General features: G+C 57.1%; 1 protein-coding gene and 1 long non-coding RNA gene across 2 annotated transcripts in view; both read left to right on the forward strand.

Annotated features, from left to right (window-relative positions):
* Positions 1-24: 24 nt before the first annotated feature.
* LOC108544349 (uncharacterized) lies at positions 25-4,505 on the forward strand. The gene is made up of 2 exons (XR_001889810.1): positions 25-3,250; positions 3,356-4,505. It is a non-coding gene; the product is annotated as an uncharacterized LOC108544349 (long non-coding RNA).
* A 2,279-nt stretch (positions 4,506-6,784) lies between these two features.
* The window catches only part of SPTBN5 (spectrin beta, non-erythrocytic 5), a 49,313-nt gene continuing 29,773 nt past the window's right edge, over positions 6,785-26,324 (forward strand). Inside the window, exons 1-24 of the mRNA XM_017895405.1 lie at positions 6,785-7,024; positions 7,245-7,412; positions 10,113-10,229; positions 12,219-12,376; positions 12,881-13,109; positions 13,949-14,580; positions 16,508-16,646; positions 16,767-16,999; positions 17,254-17,407; positions 17,521-17,721; positions 17,834-18,043; positions 18,757-18,951; positions 19,652-19,804; positions 20,098-20,228; positions 20,463-20,702; positions 21,041-21,328; positions 22,298-22,538; positions 22,691-22,830; positions 22,992-23,091; positions 23,730-23,900; positions 24,391-24,555; positions 24,927-25,141; positions 25,504-25,690; positions 25,937-26,137. Of these exons, the coding sequence (XP_017750894.1) occupies positions 6,809-7,024; positions 7,245-7,412; positions 10,113-10,229; positions 12,219-12,376; positions 12,881-13,109; positions 13,949-14,580; positions 16,508-16,646; positions 16,767-16,999; positions 17,254-17,407; positions 17,521-17,721; positions 17,834-18,043; positions 18,757-18,951; positions 19,652-19,804; positions 20,098-20,228; positions 20,463-20,702; positions 21,041-21,328; positions 22,298-22,538; positions 22,691-22,830; positions 22,992-23,091; positions 23,730-23,900; positions 24,391-24,555; positions 24,927-25,141; positions 25,504-25,690; positions 25,937-26,137 (4,884 nt within the window). The 5' untranslated portion in view covers positions 6,785-6,808. The remainder of the gene's footprint in view (positions 7,025-7,244; positions 7,413-10,112; positions 10,230-12,218; positions 12,377-12,880; positions 13,110-13,948; positions 14,581-16,507; positions 16,647-16,766; positions 17,000-17,253; positions 17,408-17,520; positions 17,722-17,833; positions 18,044-18,756; positions 18,952-19,651; positions 19,805-20,097; positions 20,229-20,462; positions 20,703-21,040; positions 21,329-22,297; positions 22,539-22,690; positions 22,831-22,991; positions 23,092-23,729; positions 23,901-24,390; positions 24,556-24,926; positions 25,142-25,503; positions 25,691-25,936; positions 26,138-26,324) is intronic.

The raw sequence follows: 26,324 nt of genomic DNA on the forward strand, positions 1-26,324 counted from the left end.
GGCGGAGCTTGCAGTGAGCTGAGATCCGGCCACTGCACTCCAGCCCGGGCGACAGAGCGAGACTCCGTCTCAAAAAAAAAAAAAAGAGAAATTGTCCAAAGAGTCCTCAGAATCTGCCTGGAGCGCGCATGGGGCTGGCCTGGTGCGTCGCAGGAACCACAGGAAGTGAGCCGGGGCTCACGTGGAGCAGCTGGGTCTTCAGGCTGCCTGGGCTGTTTGTTCTCATGAACGACTCTGGAGCAGCTGTCTGTCCCTCAGAGGGCACCAGGAGGCAGCAAAGGTTATCTTATTTATTTTATTTTGTTTTCTGCTATATTTAGAGCGGCAAAAAACAGAGCAGAGGGTTTCTGCTGTCTCCAGACTGTCTACCAAAGAGAAGGCGACAGATGCCTCCTGGGTTTGGAAGGGGGCTGCACTGTGGATCCCCCATCCATTCTGCAGTCTCCAGCAGAGCAGGCAGCCAGGCCCCAGCGTGCATCTGTCCCAGTGCCCCGATGACCACCTGGTCAGCCCTCCCAGCCTCCCCTCCAGGGGGCTTTCCAGCAAAGCCACATTCGGCTAGGAATTTGGAACTCACAATCTTTATTAACCCCTGGCAAAACTTCCCGTTTGCATGTCAGATCACATTGAAGCCTGAAGATGAGCTTTTCTTACTAGTTTTTCCAATAAGTAATAGCAAAACCCACTTATCATACTTAAACTACAGTAAGGAAAAGAGGTGGTTCTCTGCAGCGATTGTTTAGTGTGGCCCTCAACCAGTAAATGTCCCCAAGTCTCCTTGGTGGGTGGCAGGATTTAAATTCAGCCAAATCCTGTCCTAGTGTGTGCAGTGTCCTCGGCCCTGTGGACACAGGTGAATGAGGGACCAGCCCTGCCCTGGGCTGTTGAGAAGAGATCAGTCCACCCAGAGTTAGACATTGTTTTTGTAGAAAACAGGCATTTATTATGTTTAGGGTTTTTTTTTTTTTTTCCTTACAGGATAAAAGCCCTTTATACAGAAACAGAATGGAACCTTTCATATAAAAGCTTTTCTTTAAAGGCTGTGTGGTTCGTATCACGAATGCCTGTCATGAGGCGGGATTCGGGCACATACCTGTATTTTGGCCCCAGAGTGTGCTCTCCCCAAATCCCCCGAGTAAACCTCTCCGGACCGCTGCTCAGACAACTACGTCAGGTGGAGGTGCCTCCCCCTCTGTGGGCACCAGCTTGGGGAGGTAGGTGCCATCCACCATTATTTATGCAGGAAGAGACGCAAAACAGCAATGGCCACATGGTACGGGGCTCTGCTGGCACCAGAAGTGAATGAAATCAGAACTGTCCCACTGAGTCTTCCAAAAGTCACATTTTTTTTTTTTTCTGTCACCTGCCTTTGGTGACAGGGTCAAAGGCACAGATTGAAGAGAAAATCTTGATTTGGGAGAAGCATTTATATCCAGATGCCCACCCTCACACTCCCTAGCTTACTTTCTACATAATTTAGTTTTAAGAGAAGGAAATGCATAATGTGGTTTTTAGTCTTAACAAGCACTTAAATTCATTAGATGCATAGAAAAGAACCATTTATCATTTTATTATTTTATTTTATTTTATTTTGAGACAGTCTCACTCTGTCACCAGGCTGGAGTGCAGTGGCAGGATCTCGGTTCACTGCAACCTCCGCCTCCCAGGTTCAAGCGATTCCCCTGTCTCAGCCTCCCAAGTAGCTGGGAAAACAGGCACGTGCCACCACGCCTAGCTAATTTTTGTATTTTAGTAGAGACGGGGTTTTACCATGTTGGTCAATATGGTCTCGATCTCCTGACCACGTGATCCACCCGACTCAGCCTCCCAAAGTGCTGTAATCTAAGCAGACAGTTCTGTAAATGCGTGAGGACCACCTGAAGTCTGCAACCACAGTGGAGGTCACCAAAGGGTAAACTGAGGAAGGGAAGAGGGAATTCACTTGACCAAAGGCTTAGAGATGCCCAGGCAAGCTGATATTTCCATCCAGAATTGTCTTGTTCTTTAACTCTGCTCAATTGTCATATGTAAACATGAATTTATATACACGTATGTCACATGAGTATGTCGTTTTAAAACAACGTGTACGTATGTAAGTTTTGTCTGGATACAGGAAGCTTCTTTAGAGGGCAGCAGGTTGAGGTCTCCGATTTCTCCGTGGAGGGAAGCCTCTCAGGCACTGTGATCTCCCGACCTCTGCGCCCTCAGGTGGGAGAGATGTCAGGCAGCGGGGTCCTTTCCCTGCTGGCACCTGGTAATGTTCTTGGAGAGAAAGAAAAAAAAGGGGGGAAATCATGTGGCCACTTTTCTTAATATCCTCTTACATGAAGTCATTCATCATGAAAAGTTGACTGGAAAATAAAACACTAGAAAATATTAGGGATGGTGACCAAGTGAGGACTCGTATCTTCCCAGGACCAGTACAAAGCTCTGTGAATGTGTCCACACCACCAGCGGTCTCCCCACCCCACACGGCAGCGCGGCAGGGCCGACCCTGGGGCCTGCTCCCTGCCACTGTTGCCCTTCCTGCACCACCCCAATTTTCAAAGAACCTCTTCCCCAGAGTGTTTATGTATAGGAGGGAGGGTGGAAGTACCTAAACTCTAGAACTACAACATCTAAGAAGCCGAGGCCCTGTTTTCTACACAGCATATGGTATCGCATAACACAAGCCTTCCGGTCTTGAGTTGAAAGGGAACATGAAAACTCCAGCCTATTGCTCCCACAGTCTGCTTCCAGGTTGTCAGCCTGCCAGTGAGGGTCTCCTGACCCCGTTTGTAAAGAAACACTGCACTAAGACTTGGGAATCTCCCCAGCTCCCAGGGAGGGGCGGCATACAACAGCCTTCCACTGCTGCTTCTACCTCCTGCACCGGCCCAGCAGCATCTGTCGGTTCTTTTCCGAACTCATCGCACTTGGATGGCCTGTGGGCAGGGTCGCTTTTTGCGGGGAGGGTCATTCTTTCAGTTGGCTTTTGGTTTCATTTCTCCAGGGCTGGACCTGGTTCTCTTTTGAACACTTGTCATGATGTGGCAAGAGAGTCTTTGGATTTGGGGCTGTGGTTCACCCACGGGAGTCACAGCTGCGGCCTGGACCTTTCCGCCTCACACCCTCACTCACCCTCCTTCATTATGCCTGGAGGATGCCTGTGACGATTGCCTTCAAGATGAGGAAAGTGTTTCACTGTTTATTTCCTCCATGGGATGTAGCAGGCGAGCATGCTTAGGACAGAAAACATGAGTTTACTCAGGTAAATGCGGGCCTAATACAAGAGTGTACTGGGTTCCAGTGTTGGTTAACCAATGCAGTTAATACCCGATGCTTCCATTGTTTTTCTTTTTGTAATCTTATTTAGAAGTTTCAAACAAAAAGACACAGTCTGCTGATCAATACACATGGAGCTGCCTCTCCCACTGGCTCATTTTCCAGTGGCTGCGTGCTGGCCTCTCGGAGCAGAGTGTGGATCCCTGGATCCAGGTTGAACTGGGGGAGAAGAGGTAGGGAGCGGGTGTGCCCGTGACCCCCAACTCTTCCTGTGGAGAGAAACCCAAAATATGGCTGCTTCAGAAGGAAAGCAGCCCCATCGGGTGGGGGCAGAAGAGGGTAGGCAGCAGAGGCCAGGTCTGCAGACAAAAGCCACACCTCAGAGTGGTTGGAAGCCAGGACAGCAGGGACTCGTGGAGGCGGCCGCTTCACAGGAGTCCTTTCTCCAGTCGTGCTAAGGAGGAGCCCCTGCCTGGCCAGCACTGCCCCTGCCTCTTGCCGCACCTCGCCAGTGTGCCCTCTGCCCACCCACCACCGTAGTAGGCATCTGGCTTTTCCCACCAACCCATCTACCTTTTTGGTGGTCCAGACCTAGAGTCCTTGCAGAGTACCCCTCCTCCCACCCTCACTTCAAGTGAGGTTTGGATGAGATAGACCACATCCCCCTGGTCACAAATATTGGTTCGGGAGTGGACATGTGGGCCTGTTCAAGCTGATGAGAGCCAGGACCCCCAGACTTCTGTTACAACTCTTGGGAGAGAGATTGTCTCTTCTCTGAACCTTGCAGTATATAGAAATGAGCCTATTGATGCAACAATATAAATGGCATTGAGAGGGGTGTCCAGAGCTGCTGGGGTCAGGGTAGGGAGGTCAGCCTGGCAGAAGCCACCTTGTGGAGCATGAAAATGAAAGAGACTTGAGAAAGGCCAGAGGAATCCAGGCCTGTGGTGACATTTGAGCTGCTGGATCAAACTTCACCTGAAGTCGTATTCCTACTAGATTTTATTTTTTCCACTGTGTGGGCCAATGCATTCCCTTTATACTGTTTAAGCCAGGCATGGTGGCTCACACCTATAATCCCAGCAACTCGGGAGGCTGAAGTGGGAAGATCATTGAGGCCAGGAGTTCAAGACCAGCCTGGGCAACATAAGAAGACCCTGTCTCTAAAAAAGAATTAAATATAGATAAATAAATAAGTAAATAAATAATAAAAATATATTGTTTAAACCAGTTTCACTTGAGATTTTGGTTACTTGCCACATAAGTAATCCAAACTTTGTTCCGACCCACAGGATTCTCATTTCACCAGGGGCTGCAATCAGACATGGTTAAACAGGAGCCAGTCCTTGCATTGTGTGCAGTGGCTGTAGCTGTCGTTGAGTTAGAAAGGAAGAAAAGCAGTCCACAGCCCCCGCCAACAACTTCAAAATGCCAATCTCTGTTGAGGTCTATGTGCGAAGCACCATGCAGTTCAGTCTGTCCTCCCGCGCTCACAACATCACCCAGGACTCCATGGGTTGAGGGTCTTACTAGGAGAAGGAACAAGCTAGTCTCCGTAGGGTAAGCGGGTGGGATGAGGTTCTTCCTAGAAGAAACAGGATTTTAACTGTGTCAGACAGGATAGCTGAATGTGGATGATGGAGTGTGGGAAGGGACGTTCGAAGCTGAAAGAACAGCTGAAGTCCAGCCTTGGGGCAGGAGAGCTCTGGTCCTGCTCAGGAAATGGTGAGTGGCCCATGGAGAGCACCCAGAGTGAGGCGGGCAGACTAGCCTGGTTAGGTAACCTGGCGGGCTTCAAAGTCCTAGCTGAGGCAAGCTCTGGCAAGTCTGAGTTTCCTTCCCAGGTGGTGGGAGGCTTCACAGGCGTGAGCAGAGCTGCACTGTGGAAAGGTGCGGGGTGGTGGTGCCTAGGCTGCCAAGTTAGGGGGTCGGTGACAAGGACCCACAGGGGCAGTGAGGGCAGAAGGGGGGCGCACGGGAGGACCACCACTGCAACTGCTGAAAGCAGGGAAGGAGCGCAGGGCATCTGGAAGCCAGCCGGTGCAGGAGGGGCCTGGCAGGGAGAGGACAGCAGGAGAGAAAGCGTCTCTGAGATGCGGGGAACTGCACCCCACCCAAGACCACGGCACCTCTCAGCGTCACCCCTGACTGTCTGCAGTGGGCCCAGGCGGTTCAGGTGTGACTCCCTAGCCCAGCTCTCAAGGACAGGCTCAGCTGCTGTCCTACTGTGGGCTGTGGCTGCCAGGAGCGCCTCCCTGAGGAGTGGGCTGTCGCTTCAGAGGCTCCGGGGCTACTGGGAGACACCCACAAACACGCACCCCAGCCCACACTGCTACCCTGAGTTTAGCCACAGGCGAGTGAGACCACCAGAACTAGAACCCGCCTTCACTCTGGCATGCAGTCCAGGCTGCTCGGGGAGGAAGGGATAGATGCCCACCAGCTCCCTGTGCACCCCTGCCTCCGAGCCCTGGGTCACGGCCAGCTCTGTGGAGCCGAGTTAACACCATATCTCTCATTTTGGAGGAGACTCCACAGCCCTAGCAGTTCCAGGTCGCCCCTTCCTCCGGGGAGCCTACCCTTCAGCCCCAGGCTCGGCAGGCTGCACCTCTGGCAGGGTCTGGAAAGCCAAGCCCAGGGTGTGTGAGGCCCTCAGTCTAAGGGCCGTTCCCTGGGGGTGAATGAGAAGACCATGGCCCAGGACACTCCCTCATACCCTCGCCCTGGGTGCTCACAGAGAGGCCCCACGAGGGTACACAGGGCAGCCTCAGATTGGGAAGTGCGTCCACAGGCTTCCCACAGAGGCTCTGCGCTTTGGTGCCTCCTACGCAGACTGCAGCACCCGCACAGAGCTCCAACCCGGGGTGGCAGGACCACCCCAAGGGCCTCTGCTTCCTGGGACCCAGGACCCCCACCTGGAGTTGAGGAAGTTGCTGGCAGGGAAGGGAGGATGATGAAGGAGGAGATCATCTGGCAATGGCCCTGGAGCATTCTTGAGCCACCCCCTCCCAGTCTGGGCCACGCCCTGTGGCAGGTGGGAGGACAATGTCGCCTGTGTGCCGTCACCCCAGCATGCTGGCTCAAGGGGAGGGCTGTGGTGCGGTCGCACTCCAGCCTCGGCCTCTCCTGATGTCCGTCTCCCTCCCTGCACAACCCCTGCTATCTGCCATCTCCATCCATCCAGCAGGGTCGCCTCCACGGGATCCAGGCATCACCAAGGTAAGCAGTTTCCTGTCTTCCTTCCACCTGCTCCAGTCACTGCAGTAGAGGGACCTGGAAGCAGGGGCTCTGAAAAGAAGAATCTGGAAGCTGGGGTGGGGCAAAGGGGACCCTGGGACATTCAAGCACAGGGGGTCAGAAGCACTGGCCCTTACTTGGCTGGTCTCCAAGCTGCAACCGCCATGAAATGTGAGGACAGTCTGGCAAGGCAGGACCCTAGGCCCCTGGCAGAAGGGCCATCTCCATTGACATCATCCCCTAACCTGCATGCCCTCCAGGTTTAGGGGGCTGTCCAGCAGTTCCTTGTCCCCAAAGGGCTGCAGGCCTGATGGCTGGTCAGCCCCACAGTCCCCGGGAGCTCCTCAGAGCTGCAGGGCGCTGCAGCAGGCGGCCCAGCACGAACCTCCGGGTCCCGCCCAGTCCAAGTCTCACCATGGACTCTCAGTATGAGACGGGCCACATTCGCAAGCTGCAGGCCCGGCACATGCAGATGCAGGAGAAGACTTTCACCAAGTGGATCAACAACGTCTTCCAGTGCGGCCAGGTGAGTATAGCCAGCTATGACCCACAGCCCACCCGTACCATGCCCCCAGCTCTGGCCAGTGGCCCTCGGGGGTGAGCTGTGGGGTCATCTGCCTGAGGCCAAGCTGAGGCCAGAGCTCCTTCTTCCAAGGCAGCTGCTCTGGGTCGCACCTCTCAGGTCCCAGGATGAGAGGACAGGTGAGGCTGGGCTGACCCCATACCTGCCGCTGTCCGCTCCCCAGGTGGGCATCAAGATCCGGAACCTGTACACAGAGCTGGCTGATGGCATCCACCTCCTGCGGCTGCTGGAGCTTATCTCAGGGGAGGCCCTGCCACCCCCCAGCCGGGGCCGCCTGCGCGTGCACTTCCTGGAGAACAGCAGCCGAGCCCTGGCCTTCCTCAGGGCCAAGGTGGGTCCCAGGGAAAGGGGTCTGGGATGGTGCTGGGGCAGGCAGCTGGGACAGGCTGAATTATTGGGTCACCTTTCCGGGGCCAGGTCACAGGGCAGAGCAGAGAAGCTGGGGCCTGAGTACAGGGTGAGCGGCAGGGACACAGAGGAGCAGAAGCCAAGCCCTCCTCGCACAGCATCCCTGACCTGGAGAGCACCCAGCTGGCCGCAGCAGGAGCAATCCATGTCCCTACTGGGGTGGAAAATGTCACTCTGTCATAAGAGAGACTCACAGGATTCTAGGCCGAAAGAATCTTAGGCTTTTCATTTCACAGATGAGAAAACAGAGGCCCTGAATTATTTACCAGGCAAGATCGATGGTTAACTAGCGAACAGAGCCCAGATGTGGGGCCATGGTGGGCTGGCATCGAGTGGGAAACAGAGGGAAGAGACCCGGACACTAAGACCGCAGGTGGGGAAGAGGAGCAGGGCCTGTCTTGGAGAAGGAGGGAGGAGGCCTCAGCAAATGAGGGGAGCCAGAGTTACCTGAAAGAAAGGGACAGGTCAAGGAGACGGCCGCTAAAAGGAAGCCGGAACTCGAGGGACAGAGGGACCCTCATGGCCAGGGTGAGGGGCCTGTGCAGGGGTGGGGTGGAGCAAAGAGATCATTGGGAACCGGGAAACGTGAAGACTAAGGACTCCTGGAGGTGGCTGTCCCTGGAGGTTGTGAAGTCACTGAGCTGGGCTTGGCTGGACGGAGCCTGACTGTGCATTCCCATCACTATGTCCTGGAGTGGAGCTTCTGTCCAGCCTCCTGGGGTACTGGTGTGTGGGAGGAAAGCCAGGGAGGGGAGAAACCCAAGCAAAGGGAAGGGGAGCAACTGCTGTCCTAAGCAGGTGCGAGAGCAGAACTCTGCCGGCTGCAGAATGCTGGGCCCTAGCTGATCCAGGGACAATGACCCTGTGAGCCAGTCATCTCCCCTCCAGGAACCTGGGAAGGGTGTAAGTTCCATAGCCTTTGTCAGAGGCATTGCAGCTCTCCCTAACTTTAATATACAGCATGTCACTGATACCTGTGAGGGTGACATCCTTGTCTCCATACACATAGGAGGCAACTGTGGTCTGGAAAGGATAAGGGAGTTGCTGCAAACACACAGGGAATGTGTGGCAGAATGAGGGATGCACTCACTTACAGAGACACTCCCATGCCCTGGGCATTCTATGCAGGCACTGGGCTACACTAAGCAAAACCCAGACCCCCACCTCGAGGCATCTGGCTTCAATGGGAGACAGGTTCATTGAACCCAGATCAGCGGTGTGCTGGTAAATGTTTAACAAATGATTCTCTGGGGAAAATAAAAGCTCCAGTGTGCTGTATTCGCTGATCCTGTGGCGTTAATACCCCCAGCACGGTGAGTTTAAGTCACCAGCGTGACATCGCTCAATAGGAAGTCGGGAGGATGGTCTCTCAGGAGCTGGGAGGAGCAGATAAACACCCCACTCCCCAGAGGCTCCAACTCTAAGGCAAGGTGATTGACATGCCAGGTGGAATCCTTTAGAGACCAGCCGGATATACCAAAGCTTACCCAGGGGGACACCCAGGGCTGCAGCTCCTCCCACAGGGCTGGTAGTGGCTGGGTGAAGCCAGTTGCCCTTCAGGTCTTAGGGAACGTCTCACTCCTTTTCTTTCTCCATTCGGTACTTACTGATCGATTCCCTGCTGTGTGCCACTCCACTAGGATACATCAGAAAACAAAGTCAAGATCCTCACTTGAGCAGGGCAAGGGGATCGAGTGTGTATTTGGGTGGGAGAAATAGTCTTTAGGTTTCTATGTTAAATAAAGTGATCAGGCTAGGCAACATCTGAGTGAAGAGTCAAAGGCAGGGAGGTGAATAGCCATGCAGATATCTGGGAGGATACTTTCAGACAGCAGGCACGGCCGTGCAAAGGCCTGAAGTCCTGTGCTTAGAATCCCACGTAACTACAAGAATCCGATGGGCTTGGAGCTGTGTGGTTCCACAGAGAGGAAGATGGAGCCAGAGGGGGCTGGGGGCCAGACCCTGCGGGGCTTCTCCCCTTGACTCACCCATCCTCCCTGTCCAAGTGGCAAGATGTAGGGCAGAGGAGTCTCAACGTTGGTGTACTTAAGAGCCACCCAAGGTGTTGTTCAAGTGCAAATTCCCAGGCTCTGGCCCAAGGCAGTCTGACTGGGTGGAGCCTGGGAACCTGGATTTATAGCTGGCTGTGTTGGAGCTGGAACAGATGAAGAAGGCTGAGATCTGGGTGTGAGCCCAGGGACCCAGCCACCCCTGGATATCCCAGGACACCCTGGGAGATGGAGGCAGACTGTTGCTATTGTCTGTTGGGCTCACACATTGACTGTTACGACCCCTCATTTCCAAACCCTGTAGCTGAACCACTGATTTTGGCCCAGGTCTATCTGTAGCCCACACACAGGGAGTCCTGCTGCTCTAGGGGCCCAGCCCAGTTCACTAGGTTGGGGCTTCACCCAGGTGGGCTTGAGGCCATGGCTCCAACCAGGCGGGATGCCTTTGCTTTCCTGGACTTATCCCCTGCCTGCTTCTCCCTGGGGGACCTCCCGGCTGGGGCAGGATAGATTCTAGGACCCTCCCATCCTGCAGCTGGCACCCTAAGCTTTTGGTGACTGAGTCCTCTCTGGACACGGGCTTCATGGCTTAGCCCAGCCAACTGTGCCCACAGGTGCCAATACCACTCATCGGGCCAGAGAACATCGTGGATGGAGACCAGACACTCATCCTGGGACTCATCTGGGTCATCATTCTGCGTTTCCAGATCTCCCACATCTCCTTGGACAAGGTATGGCTCAGTCCCCAGCACCCAGCACCTGGTGACTCAGCCCAGCCCTCGCCTCGCCTCAGACTCCTGGGGACTGAGAAGTTCCATGCAACTTTTATGATTCCCATAGGAGATCTTGGAAATTGCAAAGTCAATATTCACTCTTCAACCATGGGTGAAGAACCCAGGATCCCAGAGATATTGTAACGTTGTAATATGCTAAAGTGAGGGCCAGGGCCATGGGCTTCAAACCAGGTCTGGGCAAGTCATTCACTAGGGAGGGTTCATGGTCACTGCCAGCACCCACTTTCACCCCTGTGTGTTGCTCCCCACTTGGCACTGAGGCTCTGTAACTTCCATTATACCACAATGTACTGCTGGAAGAAATGCAATGTGTGGAGGGAGTCCCAGCTCTGGAGGTTTACAGAGTCCCTGGCACCCTGCAAACCAAAGACAGCATTTCTTTCATGGCCCCCCGCTTCCTCCATTCTACCTCTTTCCCCCGCACTGGATCAGAAAGACTATAAACTCTTTGTGGCACATGCCTGTAGTCCCAGCTCTCAGGAGGCTCAGGTGGGAAGATAAACTGAGCCCAGGATGTCGAGGGTGTGGTGAGCCATGATTGCACCACTGCACTCCAGCCTGGGTCACAGAGTGAGACCCTGTCTCAAAAAAAAAAAAAAAAAAAAAAAAAAAAAGAGTCCTTATACTTATCCTTTTTCATAGTTTCATGATTTCCAAACTGCCACCTAAAACTCAATTCTAGTAGGTAAGGAAAGTCAACCTAGAGAAGGAAATGCTCATGAAAAGAAGCCACACATCCGGCACAAGTCCAGGACGGCCTGGAAACTCAGGGCCTGAGCCCCAGGAGGGCAGGAGAATTGTGTGTCTGCAGGGCTGAGCATCTATTTGAAGGTTGAAGGGGCGGATGAATTTCTAACTGACCTCAAGCCCTTTCAGGAAGCCATACTCACCTCCCCAGGCCCCCGGCCAGTTTCAGGTGCTCCCTGCAGCCTAGGCCCCTGGGAGCAGCACCATCTCTGCCTGTCTGCAGCCCCCTCTGGCCCTCCTTGCTGCTGACTCAGATGTGTTTGGGCTCAGGCTAGCCCTGCTCCCTCACAAGCCATCGCAGCATTTTCCCTAGTTCCGTCTGCCAGCCTGGCCCCACCATGCAGGGTACTGGGGCCTGACCTCACTAGGACCCAGGGCCTTGAGACTCCACTCCCCGTCATGTGGGCACCATGCACGTCCTTCCTACCCAAGCTCTGGGGCGCAGAGGGCAGGGGAAGTGCAGCCTGCTGAACCTTGATATTTTGAGTTTATAAACAGGAAGTGAGGCTGGGCGTGGTGGCTCACACCTGTAATCCCAGCACTTTGGGAGGCCAAGGCAGGCAGATCACTTGAGATCAGGAGTTTGAGACCAGCCTGGCCAACATACTGAAACCTCGTCTCTACTAAAATACAAAAAGTTAGCTGGGCATAGTGGTATGTCCCTGTCATCCCAGTTACTAGGGAGGCTGAGGCAGGAGAATTGCTTGAACCCGGGAGGCGAGAGTTGCAATGAGCCGAGATCGCACCACTGCACTCCAGCCCATAACATCGGGCCTGGCTCACAGAAAGCCTGCAGTGACAGGACCCAGTCTCATGAAACCCAGACACAATCCCATGAGCCCGAGGTCAGTTAGCATAGCACCTGACCCATCAGAGGGCTCAAAAAATGGCAGCTGTTGCTGTGTGGTCACCTGTGGTCATGCAAAGCCAGTGCCTCTGCAGTGACGGCTTTCCCTTGCTCCACTTCTTTGGAAGGCCCGTCGCTCTCACCCCCAACCCCTGCCCACCATGGATAAAATTGGGTAAAATCAGATACTCTAAAGAGAGGAGAGTCACACTGACCCCGGGCCGGGGAGAAGCAGAATCCGGCTGTGGCCAGCCTGCCTCTCCCACAGCCTGTAGGCTGTCTGCCTCCCCACCCTGCCCTTGTATGATGACCCCGCTGCCCTGTCCTGCCAGGAGGAGTTTGGGGCCAGCGCAGCCCTGCTGTCCACCAAGGAAGCCCTACTGGTCTGGTGCCAGCGGAAGACAGCCAGCTACACCAACGTGAACATTACCGATTTCTCCCGAAGCTGGAGCGATGGGCTGGGCTTCAATGCCCTCATCCATGCCCACAGGTGTGACCCCACCCTCATCAGGAGGCCTCCGCCCACTGGCCCAACGATGCCTGGGTTTGGGTCCTCAGCCTGCCCATTGTCCCACATCTATAGGCTTGAAGGAGGGAAAGTGGACACAGATGTAGAAGGGGCTGATGTCTGAGTCCCTGCTCTGGGTTAGCCCCTTTCCCGTCCCTAGACAATGCCATGAGATTGGCCAAGTTTACCTTTGACCCCAGTCTTCTGCACTTCCTGTGCCCCTCAATTCTATTCATGTTTTTCACCCTGGCAGCACCTGCCCTTTGGAGGTTCCCCCAGCCCCCCAGCCTGGTCCCTGTGCGGAATGAACCCTCCTCTTTCTCTGTCAGAGTCCTACTCCTTCAGCAGGGCCTCAGATAACTATTGGGAAAATGAATTCACAAGAAGGTGTGAATGACCAATAGGAGCATGAGTGCACGTGAGAATCTACTGCAAGGAAAGTAATAGGCTCCTGCTGGTGAAGAGCCCTTCTCGCTCTCTTTCCAGGCCAGACCTGTTGGACTACAGCTCCCTGAGTCCAGACCGCCCACTGCACAACCTTGCCTTTGCTTTCCTGGTGGCTGAGCAGGAGCTGGGCATCGCTCAGCTGCTGGACCCCGAGGACGTGGCAGCCACACAGCCAGATGAGCGCTCCATCATGACCTATGTTTCCCTCTACTACCACTACTGCTCCCGCCTGCATCAGGGGCAGACTGTCCAGAGGAGACTCACTAAGGTGGGGGAGAAAGGAGGGGTGGGGTGAGCAAGGGCTCCAGAGGCAGACAGGCCTAAGCATGAAGCCTGCCCTGCCACATACTAGCTGCGTGGCCTTGGCCAAGTCACCCAGCTTCACTGTGCACCCTCTATCGCATGGAGATGATGATGCCTGGATAACAGAGGGCCTTGTGAGTGTTCCAGGGAGCATGGGTAATGGGCCCAGCATGGTGCCTGGCATACAAGGGAAGCCAGGGGAGGAATGGCCCCTCCTGGGCCTCTCCCTTCTCCCCGACTCTCAGGCTATTAAGCTTCTAATGGGATTAAAAGGCTTAGAGAGCCAGGATTCTGCAAGGACAGGCACAGAAGAGGCTCTGCCGGCTGGGGCTACACAGAGTTCATGTTTCTGGGGGGCTTTCTTACTCTCTGGACACGATGGCAGAGGCTGAGGCCTGGAAGTGCTCTTCTCAGGGTGGGTATCTCAGTTGGGGTGTGGGTTGGGGGGACACAGGCCAAGGACTGTGAGCTGCTTTGTGGGGTAGGGGGTACAGGGAAGGGAAAGGCGGCCTAGAAAAAGAACAGCAGCCTGAAGGGCCTCAACCCCCACCAGTGAGGCCAAATGGGTAAAACAAGAGGAGGAAGGCAGGATAGCCTCACCCTCAGTCATGGAGGGGGTCCCAAGCTCCTGGATCTGAGTGTGCAATGCAAGCAAACCCGGTTCTCTGGGGTGGGGGTACCACCACTTCAAAGGATCTTCGGCTCAGAGAAGTAGCTTACAGCCCACCTGGGGAACTCTGGCTGGCACTCAGTGTCCATTCCAGGGCCTGTCCTGAGAAGGACCCTGACCCCTTCCTCCACCAGATCCTGCTTCAGCTCCAGGAGACAGAGGCGCTACAGACCCAGTACGAGCAGCTGGTGGCCGACCTGCTATGCTGGATTGCAGAGAAGCAGGCGCAGCTGGAGGCACGGGATTTCCCAGATTCGCTGCCCGCCATGCGGCAGCTACTGGCAGCATTCACCGTGTTCCGCACCCAGGAGAAGCCACCCCGGCTGCAGCAGCGAGGGGCTGCAGAGGCCCTGCTCTTTCGGCTACAGACAGCACTCCAAGCCCAGAACCGCAGGCTCTTCCTGCCTCATGACGGCCTGGGCCTTGCAGAGCTGTCTCAGTGCTGGGCAGGGCTGGAATGGGCAGAGGCCGCAAGGAGCCAGGCCCTGCAGCAGAGGCTACTGCAGCTGGAGCGGCTAGAAACCCTGGCCCGGCGCTTCCAGCGCAAGGCAGCTCTCCGGGAGAGTTTCCTTAAGGATGCAGAGCAGGTGCTGGATCAGGCCAGAGCCCTGCCAGCCAGCCTGGCCACGGTGGAGGCAGCCGTCCAGAGGCTGGGCATGCTGGAAGCTGGCATCCTGCCCCAGGAGGGGCGTTTCCAGGCCCTGGCTGAGATTGCAGACATTCTCCAGCAGGAGCAGTACCACAGCTGGGCAGATGTGGCCCGCAGGTGAGCCCCAGCACATGAACTCTCCTCACAACTGGCTGAGGTTCTCCTACCACACCCCCATCCTTCCATGTCATGTGCCCATTCTTTGCCAGAGAGGAGAGGGGTGATTTATGGGTTCAGGGCTCCCTCTACAAAGATCTGTCTCCCAGTGATGCTTGCAAGTCCACCATCAGTAATTCATCCCTATTGGTAAAGCACTTTCTAGGTAGCCTCTGATTCATCCACTAAACAATAATTTATTGAGTGTCTACTATGTCCCACACACTGTGCTAGCTGCTGGAGATTTAGTAGAGAAGAGGACAAACAAAAATTCCCTCCCTCATGAACTTACACACTACTAAGAAAAACAGACAAATAAGAAAAATTCATAGCATGTGGTAATAAAGAAATAATAATAATAAAGGAGAAGCTGGGCACGGTGGCTCATGCCTGTAATCCCAGCACTTTGGGAGGCCGAAGTAGGAGGATGACCTGAAGTCAGGAGCTCAAGACAGCCTGGCCAACAGAGCGAAACCCTGTTTCTACTAAAAAATACAAAAATTAGCCAGGCATGGTGGTGGGCGCCTGTAATCCCAGCTACTTGGGAGGCTGAGGCCGGAGAGTCGCTTGAACCCGGGAGGCAGAGGTTGCAATGAACAGAGATGGCACCATTGCACTCCAGCCTGGGCAACAGAGTGAGACTCCATCTCCAAAAAAAAAAAAATAATAATAATGATAATAATAACAATAAAGAGGATAGGGGAATATGAGGTGCTAAGGTTGAGTAGCTAGAGGGGATTCACTGGGAAGTTGACTTCCAAGTAAAGACCAGAAAGAAGTGGGGAGCTGGCCATGCAGACATGGGAGACAGAGTATTCTAGGCAGAGGAAACGGCAAATGCAGTGTCCTTTCAGGTGAGCGCATGCCTAGCAGGTTTGAAAAATAGCCTGAAGGCCAGTGTTGGCCCAAAGTGAACAAGGGGCAGGAACTGAGGTCAGGCGGGCACAGGGGTGAGGGGTGGGGATGGAGGTCAAGCCCGGCTTTGCAGGGTACAGTAACGATTTGGTTTTTACTCAGAGATGGGAAATTAGTGGAGGACTTGAGCAGAGGAGTGACACAATCTGACTTTTGTTTCGCGATGTTCACGTGGATGTCATGTTGGGAACAGATCCAAGGGGCAGAGGCAGAAACAGAGACACCAGTTACAAAGCTATTGCAGTAATCCAGGACGGAGCAGCAGTGGTGATAAGGGGTGAGGTTCTGGATAGATTTTGCAGACAGTGCCAAGTAGAATTTGCAGACAGATCAGACGTGGCCTGTGAGAAAATGAGTTATCAAGATGTTAGGCCGGGCCCGGTGACTCACGCCTGCAATCCCAGCACTTTGGGAGGCCAAGGCAGGTGGATCACCTGAGGTCAGGAGTTCAAGATCAGCCTGGCCAACATGGTGAAACCCATCTCTACTGAAAATACAAACATTAGCCAGGCATGGTGGCCCATGCCTGTAATCCCAGCTACTCAGGTGGCTGAGGCAGGAAAGTCACTTGAACCTGGGAGGTGGAGGTTGCAGTGAGCCGAGATTGCACCACTGCATTCCAGCCTGGGTGACAGAGCAGATTCTGTCTCTCAAAAAAAAAAAAAAAGATTTTAGTCTGGACACCTGGAAGGATGGAGTTTTCATCAACTGAGATGGGGACTGCATGCAAGGTAGGGGGCCCTGACAGCCTGATCCTTCCAGGCCTCCTTCTGGCTTCTCTGCATGTGTCCAAAGATAGGACACACTGCCCCTACCACCCCCTGCCAGGATGCTCTCAAAGTCCATAGGCCTTGCCCCAGCCACAGAGGTCAGACTCCTCCAGGGCAGCCAAGCCCCACCACGGACCGGGAACCCTGAAGTAGCTTCCCTGCCCCAACCCAGAGGAGATCTCCCTTATTCTCACGTCCTCCAGGCAGGAGGAAGTTACCCTGCGCTGGCAGAGGCTCCTTCAGCGCCTACAGAGGCAGAGGAAGCAGGTGGCAGACATGCAGGCTGTGCTGAGCCTGCTGCAGGAGGTGGAGGCTGCCTCCCACCAGCTGGAGGAGCTGCAGGTGGGCACTGGACCAGCAGGCCCTTGGGAAACACAGCAGGAGGGGGGACTTCCCCAGTGCCAGTGCTCAGAGGGACCCAGCACTTTGGGACAACTGCAATGACCACTCATCTCTGGCCAGGGGCCGGCCAGGTCCACCGCCTGTGGGCAGCAGCTGGCAGAAGTGGTGGAGCTGCTGCAGAGGCATGACCTGCTGGAGGCCCAAGTCTCGGCCCACGGAGCCCATGTGAGCCATCTTGCCCAGCAGACAGCAGAGCTGGACTCCTCCCTGGGCACCAGTGTGGAGGTGCTGCAGGCCAAAGCCAAGACACTGGCCCAGCTCCACCAGAGCCTGGTGGCTCTTGTCAGGGCCCGGTAAGAGACTGCCCCAACTCTTCCACCTTTCCCCAAAACTTTTCTGTAACCCAAATTATCTCCTGCCCAGGTTAAAGTACTGTTGGCCTGGCAGTTTTCTCCATACTGACCCTCACTTCCAAAGCCTCTGTCTCACCTGTTGAGTCATCCAGGGAAAAGAAGAATCCTAGGGGGAGTGTCTAACTCCGGAGGGGAACCCACTGCCCATGCCCCACTACTCCCCATGTCCTTCAGTGATCCCTACTGTCCCTCAGGCGGGCCCTGCTGGAGCAGACCCTACAGCGGGCAGAGTTCCTGTGCAACTGTGAAGAGGAGGAAGCCTGGCTGAAGGAGTGCGGACAGAGGGTGGGGAATGCGGTCCTGGGCCGGGATCTCAGCCAGATCGCAGGCACCCTGCAGAAACACAAGGTGGCAGCTCCCCGTGCACGCCCGCCAGTCCCTAGCGCTGCACCCTTCCCTCTCGGCCCCCCAGCCCTCCTCTGTTCTTCCTTCACTGAGCCCCCTGCTCTGCCCGCCGCTAGGCCCTGGAAGCTGAGGTCCACCGCCACCAGGCCGTGTGCGTAGATCTCGTGCGGAGGGGACGCGACCTCAGCGCCCGCAGCCCTCTGACGCAGCCGGATCCCGGGGAACGGGCAGAGGCCGTGCAGGGCACGTGGCAACTGCTTCAGACCCGGGTGGTGGAGCGGGGCGCACGGCTGCAGACAGCCCTGCTGGTCCTGCAGGTAGCGGGGCGGAGTGGGGGCGGGGCCCTGCGAGGCGGGGGATGGGGTGCCGGAACCTGCCAGCGCTCAGCCGCGCCCCTTCATCCACACACCCCCCGACCCCCTCCCGCAGTACTTCGCAGACGCGGCGGAGGCGGCTTCGTGGCTGCGCGAGCGGAGATCCTCGCTGGAGAGAGCGTCCTGCGGTCAAGACCAGGCGGCCGCGGAGACGCTGCTGCGGCGCCACGTGCGGTTGGAGCGCGTCCTGCGCGCCTTCGCGGCCGAGCTGCAGCGGCTAGAGGAGGAGGCGCGGGCGGCCTCGGCCCGGGCGTCGTTGTTCACGGTGCGGACGGGGGACAGGGAAGGTCGCCTGGTCTCCCTTGCTCTGCTGCCGCTGGGCCACACAGAGGACAAAAATGGGAGGGCCTTTGTGGCCTCTGGCCTGGAATTCGTGGCCTTCCCGTGGCTGTGGGTGTCCCTCACCCTAGTCCTCAGGGGCATCTCACCTGTTGACCTGGCCCAGAAGTAGTGGAATCCTGTCTGCCCACGCCAACCGAGGGCGTCCAAATGCAGCCTGGCCTGGCTCCCGTTGCTGGCAGTTTCAGAGCGTTAAGCAGTTTCCTCCAGGAAGGTTCCCTCCACTTTCATCCAGGCCGGTAGTGACCCTTCAGCCCTATTTGGCTGTCTCTCCTGACTTAGCCCTCCTTGTTGGTTTGGACTCATCACTGCCTCAGACTGCCTTCTGACACCCCTTGGTCAGTTCATTGAGCCCCCAAAGTTCTTTAAAACACATACAGCTTGGCTCACAGCCCCCATTCAAGAAGCTGTGTGTAGCACATGATGTGGAAATCAAAGCCATCGGATCCTGTGCTCACATTTGGCCCCTCGACTCTCAGCCCCAAGGAAGCTTCCTGACCCCCGGCCCCATGTCCCACATACCCTTTGAGCTACAGCTCAGGCCCTCCAGATCTCAGGGCACAGAGGCGGGGGTGGCCTGGCCAAAGCCCCTGCTGCTTGATGGGGCCCTCTCTAGACACGCTGCCCTCTGTCACACAGGTGAAGTCTGCCCTGAGCCCTCCAGGAGAAAGCCTGAGGAACCCAGGGCCCTGGAGTGAGGCTTCGTGCCACCCTGGAGATGCCTGGAAGATGGCTCTCCCAGCTGAGCCTGACCCTGACTTTGATCCCAACACCATACTCCAGACACAGGACCACTTGGGTCAGGACTATGAGAGTGTGCGGGCCCTGGCAGAGGTAACACTTCTTTTTCAAGAAATGCTCGAGTCCTTACCCTGTGCCAGCAACTCCTGCGCAATGATCCCAGGGGAGAAGGCAGTGACTGACATGTTCCCTGTCCTCAAGGAGCTTTTATTATGGCCAAGAAGATGTTAGACAACTCATTAGATGCGGGTGTGATGGGATCACATGAGAAGGTAGCTCAGGTCAGGCTGGAGGTCAGGGAAGACACCTTGGAGGGAAGGACTTTTACGCTGAGGCTTGAATGAGAAACAGAAAGCAGGTAAACCCAGGGGTGCTAGCCAGGACCTGTGCAAAGGTAGGAAGGAGGCCCAGTGGAGGAAGGGAAGACCCGGTTGCCTGCAGCACAGACGCTGGGGAGGCCATGGCCAGAGGAGAGACTAGAAAGGCAGGTGGGGGTGGAGCAGGCAGAGGGAGCGGTGTGGATTTCACCTAAGAGCAGAGCTGGCACTGAGGGGTTTCAGCAGGGCAAGGCCAGACAGGAGCACACTGCCAGGTCCCTTTACCCTACCCTAAGCCCTTGCCAGCTCCCTCTAGGTGGTGCCAAGAGACCTCTGAGAGAGGACGTGGGGCCCAGCAGTGAGGCAGGGACCCCCTCTGGTCCTGACCCTGGGCTCTGCTAGTGGGCTGGGATGGGGAGGAGCACCCCTTTGACCTTCCCTGACCCTCACCCCAGCCTTGGGCAACCTCTCCCCAGCGCCGCAGGGCCCGGTTGGAGGAGGCCATGGCCCTGTTTAGCTTCTGCAGTTCCTGTAGGGACCTCCAGTTGTGGCTGGAGAAGCACACAGCGCTGCTCCAAAGGGTGCAGCCCCAGGCTGACATCCTGGAAGTCACACAGCTCAAATATGAGGTACAGCCCTGGGAGCTTGGCACCTCCTCCTCGCCTTGCCCCTGCCTCCCTGTGGTCCACTGCTGTAACTCAGTTCTCCAATTTAACTACCGTCCTGCCTGGGGGAGGGGAGTAGAGAGCTGGCCTGAATTTCCAGGGCTTCCTGGCCCTTAAGACTCAGATGGCTGTCCTTCCAGGGGCAGGCAATGTGGGCACTCCTGTAGCAGAGAGGACCACTGAGGTACATCATAGGCTTGAGGGGAGTGCGGAAAAGAAAAAGCCCCCCAAGAGGCCTGGGTCCTCCTTTTCCCTAGAACTTCCTCACTGCCCTGGCTGTGGGAAAGGGCCTCTGGGCTGAGGTCAGCAGTTCTGCTGAGCAACTGAGGCAGAGATATCCTGGGAACTCCACACAAATCCAACGACAGCAGGAGGAACTGAGCCAGAGGTGAGAACGAGGCAGGAGGGCAGGTGGTGAGGCAGGTGGACACAATGCCCAGCCTGGGCCTGACTCACCTGCCTCCCACCATGCCAGGTGGAGAGGCTGGACGTGTCCGAGGCACAGGGAAGGGGCAAGGGACAGCCAGTCTGGCAGCTTCTGTCATGTGAAGCTCTGGCTAAGGCTCCAGGATGGATGGGGAGGTGTCCCTGTGGTGGAGACAACCTCATACCCTCTGCCCAGGTGGGGGCAGTTGGAGGCCCTGAAGAGGGAGAAGGCCGTGCAGCTGGCACACAGTGCGGAAGTGTGCAGTTTTCTGCAGGAGTGTGGACCCACACAGGTCCAGTTGCAAGACGTGCTCCTCCAGCTGGAGGCCCTGCAGCCGGGGAGCTCAGAGGACACCCGCCACACCCTGCAGCTGGCCCAGAAGAAGACCCTGGTGCTAGAGAGGAGGGTCCACCTTCTCCAAAGGGTGGTCATAAAGTACGGCCAGTGCAGTGGTGGCACTGGGAGGCAGTGACGACCATGGGAAGGTGTGGGCAGGGTAGTGAAATGAGGAAGGGACAGAAACTGGCCTGGGGAGAGGACAGTTAGGAGGGGCTGTCAGAAGCGCTCTGGCAAAGGTGGGGGGGATGATCAGCAGAAAATGCTCCTGGGGACAGGAAGAGCCCTATGTTCTTGCTGCCCCCAGGTCAAGGGTGGGGTGGGCCATTCAGAGTCACCAGCACTCTCCCTGGGGATGCAGGTTTGGGAGGAGGATATGCGCCTGGGGACTGGGCCTAGGACAGGGCACTGACTGTGCAGCGCACCCTGTCTCCCAGGGTCGAGGAGTCAGGCCACGCAGAGAGCCAGCCTCTGCAAGGACAGGTGGAGACACTGCAGGGGCTGCTGAAGCAAGTACAGGAACGAGTGGCCCAACAGGCCCGGGGCCAGGCTGAGGCTCAGGCCCGGCAGAGCTTCCTGCAAGAGAACCAGGAACTGCTACTGTGGGCAGAGAGTGTCCAGGCTCAGCTGCGCAGCAAGGAGGAGTCAGTGGATGTGGCCTCGGCTCAGCGGCTGCTGAGGGAGCACCAAGACCTGCTGGAGGAGATCCACCTGTGGCAGGAGAGGTCAGGACAGGAGGGCAGAAGGGGTATGCTTTGGGCTGGGCCCAGGGCTCTGGGCTCTGGGCTCTGAGTTCAGGCCCAGAAAGAGCCTGTAGGAAGTAGTGTGATTTCCCCGAGGAGGGGCCCAGACTGGTTGGCATCTGGCATGGTGCTTGAGGACTGGGTCAGGCAGCCTATACACTTTAAGGAGAGACCCAGGACACTGAGCTGCCTGGGAGGCTCTCTCCAGCCCAGGCCTGGCCGGCCCCCTCCAGGTGGGCCCGATGCGTTGCTTTCAATCAGGGCATCTAGCCTCCCCTGCCATCCTGGGCAACATGGACCCCACTGGCCCCTAAGTGGAATGACTCAGGACCCACCCATGGGTCTGAGATACCCACCTTCTCAGTCAGGCGGTGCCTCTCCTCCTGCAGGGACGATGTTATGGGCTGGCAGGCAGGCAAGGCCACCAGGGACAGTCCACAGGCTGTGCCCCACCTGAGGGCACTTGGCAGGTGATCAAGTGGGCACTGAAATGCATCTGGGCCTCAGCTTGCCAGACTCCAGTACCTGGTTCAGGGCTGCAGCAGCTCAGAGGAAGTGGAACCTTGCTCTAATTCACACAAGGGTGTTACCTGTTCCCAAGCCGCTCGCTGAAAGGGGCACCTTTTCTAATTGTTCAAAGGCTCCATGGGGGCTTACAGTGGCCCTGGGATCAGGTGTTTGTGTGGCTTGTGTGATTTTTCTCTCTTGTGCTGTGCTGCCTCCGCATGTCCTCTAGGCCGGGCATTGGCCGTTGACAGTCCACACTTAAGGACGGCCAGCTGGAGCTGGTGGGAGCTTGGGAACCCCGGCATCCTAAGCACTCTGCTGGGCCTATCACATTTCAGTGTCTCATTCATGCTCCAAGATGCATGAACCCTGGAGGTGAGAGGAGAAGGAGGCTGACAAGGGGGGCCTGCTGGGGTTTGACTCTCTGCCTGTCATCCTGGTCAGGCTGCAGCAGCTGGACGCTCAGAGCCAGCCCATGGCAGCCTTGGACTGCCCAGACTCCCAAGCGGTGGCCAACACTCTGAGGCTCCTGGGGCAGCAGGGCCAGAAGCTGAAGGCTGTGTGGGAGCAGAGGCAGCAGTGGCTGCAGGAGGGGCTGGAGCTGCAGAAGTTTGGCCGAGAAGTGGATGGTTTCACTGCCACCTGTGCCAACCACGAGTCCTGGCTGCACCTGGACAACTTTGGGGTATGGAGCAGGAATGTGGAGCTAGGCTGTCACTCCCTGTCACTGGAGGGCGCTCCTCCCCTTGGGTCCAGAAGCTGGGCTGGGACAGTGGCGAGTGAGATGGTCCTGACCCCCACCCTCCCAGGCATGACCTCAGGTCTCTGCACTCCCAGGAGGACGTGAGGGAGGCCCTGAGCCTGCTGCAGCAGCACCGGGAGTTTGGGCAGCTCCTGAGAACCCTGGGGCCTCGGGCAGAGGCTCTGCGGGCACACGGCGAGAAGCTGGTTCGGACCCAGCACCCAGCTGCACACATGTGAGCCTGGCCTCAGTCTGCAGCAGCCACAGACGACCCTTTCTCAGCCTGCACAGACGGCCGCCCTGGGGCTGGGAGAGTAGGGGGAGAGGGGAGAGTGCACCTCGCGCTGCGGTGGGAGTCCTCTCCCATGCCCTCGTCCAACTCCCCCGGCCCTTCAGGGTCAGAGAGCAACTGCAGAGTGTCCAGGCACAGTGGACCAGGCTCCAGGGGAGGAGTGAGCAGAGGCGGAGGCAGCTGCTGGCTTCCCTCCAGCTCCAGGTGAGGGGCAGGGCCCAGGGCGCATGTGGCCTCCCTGAGAAGAAGGCCTGAGACCATGCAGAGCTCTGTGCAGCCTACAGAGCACTTCCCTCACATGCTGTGTCATTCATCCTCTCAACACCTTGTGTGAGGCAGGCAGCACAGCTCAGGTTTTTCCTGATGAGGAAAACTGGGGCTGTGACCACGCCACCCTCAGACGCAGGGCCGGACCTGATGTCTGGGCCTCTGAACTAAGCCCACGCTCCCCCTCCTCTCACCACGCCCTTTCACCCAGTGCTTTGGGCCACACTTTAGGGTCTTGCACAGGTCATGGCACCAGCTGCCAGTCTTGGCTCTGTCCAATGTTTGCTCAGTCCCCACAGCAGAGCAGGGCTGGGAGCTCCCTGAGCTCCCCTATATTTGGAGAGGTGCAGCCGTAGGGGATCTGATGTGGGCTAGAGCAGCAAGGACCAGACAGGCGTTCCTCCTCTCTAGGCACAGCCCTTCTGCCCCACACGGGGAGCAGCAACCTCAGGCCCCACCCAGAACCAGCTCTGGTCCTGCTTTTCCCCATGGGGGATCCCTTCCCTTAGAGGTAGGTCCTTGCAGCAGCCCCCACCCCCATGCTCTGAGACCCACCCTCGCCCGGTTCTTGGCAGGAGTGGAAGCGGGATGTGGCGGAGCTGATGCAGTGGATGGAGGACAAGGGGCTGATGGCGGTACATGAGCCCTCTGGAGCGCGCAGAAACATTCTGCGGACACTCAAGCGGCACGAAGCAGCTGAGAGAGAGCTTCTCGCCACCCGCAGACACGTGGAGGCCCTGCAGCAGGTGAGGGACATGGGACAGAGAGTGCAGAGCCTCCTCGTCTTCAAATTCCCAATCCTACTGCACCACCTGTTTTCATGGAAGAGTCTTTGAAGGAAGAATCCGCCTCAGCTTGAACTTAGAAGCTCCCTCCCCAAGCCTCCTTGATGCTGCTGGCATCCCCTTGGCACCCAAACCAGTCCCAAAGCTGCCGCCATCCATCCCTTCCCCCTCAACTCTCCGTGGCAAGTCCCAGAGCTGACCACCTCTACCAGAACACGGCTTTCCCCAGCCACCAACCTAATGCCGGCTCACCTCACTCCATTTGCGGGGTCAGAGGAAAGCCCTCCTACCTGCAGTTTTGGGGCCACATGAACTGCTTTCGTCCAGGCAGCCTGTGGAATGCAGCTGTGGCCAGCCCCTCACCTCCGCTGCCACCCAGGTCCAGCCTGCTGCGGCCACTGGTGGTACCAGCAGCTCAGCCAAACTCCCTGGGCCTTTCTCTCCACTCCAGGTTGGGAGAGAGCTGTTGAGTAGGAGGCCCGGCGGCCAGGAGGACATACAGACTAGGCTTCAAGGCCTGAGGAGCAGGTGGGAAGCCTTGAACCGCAAGATGACTGAGCGTGGGGACGAGCTCCGGCAGGCTGGACGGCAGGAGCAGCTCCTGAGGCAGCTGCAGGTCCACTGGGAAGAGGGACAGGGCACAAGAGGGAGACGGAGTCCCGGCTGGGCTGGACAGAACGGGGTGGGAGAAGTCTGAGTGTTCTGCTGACCTAGGACAAGCTGAGTGTGGCTTTCCCCTCAGTCGGCCAATACAGGATTCTCTCCTGTGTGCCCAGCGTGTGGTCAGCACAGCTTGAGTCCCCCAGGGAGAAAGAAGCGTGAGGGAACAGGGGAAGATTGGGCACTTCTGGTTGGGGGTCGGCAGTGGTGGGGACAGAGGTCCCTGGCGAACCTGGTCCTGCAAATCCTACAGTCCCAGAGCCCAGGAAGGCCACTTGATGTGCTATACACGGAGAGCCTAATGCAGCTCCCTGCGTCCCTCCCCAGGATGCAAAGGAGCAGCTGGAGCAGCTTGAGGGGGCCCTGCAGGGTTCAGAAACGGGGCAGGACCTGCGCTCCAGCCGGAAGCTACAGAAACGGCACCACCAGCTGGAGAGTGAGAGCCAGACCCTGGCCGCCAAGATGGCTGCCCTCGCCTCCCAGGCCCATAACATGGCCACCTCCCCGGCCATCCTGGAAGAGACCCAGAAGCACCTCCGGAGGTGGGGCCTGTCCTCCCACTCACCTGTGTGTCACTCCCCCGTGTGAATTTAAGTTCCCACAAGGTGGCATCCACAGGACCCGGGTGTCTAGACCTCCTCCCTTATGGGTAGAGTCATTCTGGATGGGAGAGTCGGAGACCCCATTATACATCCTCAGCAGGACCCCCACAGTGCAGTCAGGCAAGTCATCTAGACCATGAGGTGGGGCCCTGGCGCCCTTCCACTGCCTCTCTTTGTCAGATGGGGCTTTGTTCTGTTCCCTGGTCTTATTCTTCACGGGCCCTGGCTGGGCCAAGGAAAGAACCAGGAGCCTTATCCTCACTCTGTTCCCAACCTCTCCCATCTCTTCCTCCTCCTCCTAGGCTGGAGCTTCTGCAGGGGCATCTGGCCATGCGGGGCCTGCAGCTGCAGGCCTCAGTGGAGCTGCACCAGTTCTGTGACCTGAGCAACATGGAGCTGTCATGGGTGGCTGAGCACATGCCCTGCAGCAACCCCACCTGCTATGCCGAGCGCTTGAATGATGTCCAGAGCCTTCACCGCAAGCACAAGGTAATAGCCCTCTTCTTCCCACATGATTCTGGACATCCACTTCCCAGACCTTAGAAACCCTCTGCCCCTACTCAGGTGTCCTGGCCTCTAAGCCCTCCCCACTGGGTATCCCAATTTCCAAATTTCTGCCCCAGCTATTTTGACCCTGGGGATCTTGCCATGATTGGGGCCTGGAGCCACATCCATGGCTCTGCTCCAGACGTCCCTGGATTAAGAGCAGCAGCCTCTCAAGCTGCTCTATGGCAGGAGCTCCAGGTGGAGGTAAAAGCTCACCAGGGGCAGGTGCAGCAGGTGCTGAGTTCTGGGCGGAGCCTGGCAGCTTCAGGGCACCCCCAAGCCCCACACATCGTGGAGCAGTGCCAGGAGCTGGAAGACCGCTGGGCGGAGCTGGAGAAGGCATGTGAGGCGCGGGCCCGGTGTCTGCAGCAGGCTGTCACTTTCCAGCAGGTAGGATGCAGGGAGGTGGGGTTGGGGGACGAGGCAGAAGTCAGGGCTCCTTGAGGGACCACCTGTGGGACTCTCAGGGAGGCGGGTCAGTGGGGGCTCTGGGCCAGGAGCTGATGGGTGCCCTTATGGGCACAGAAGCCCCTTTGTGCAGCATGCTGGAGAGCAAGGGCAGATGTCTCCAGGGCTG

Source organism: Rhinopithecus bieti, unplaced genomic scaffold (assembly GCF_001698545.2).
Source record: "Rhinopithecus bieti isolate Rb0 unplaced genomic scaffold, ASM169854v2 scaffold_26426, whole genome shotgun sequence".
NCBI lineage: Eukaryota > Metazoa > Chordata > Mammalia > Primates > Cercopithecidae > Rhinopithecus > Rhinopithecus bieti.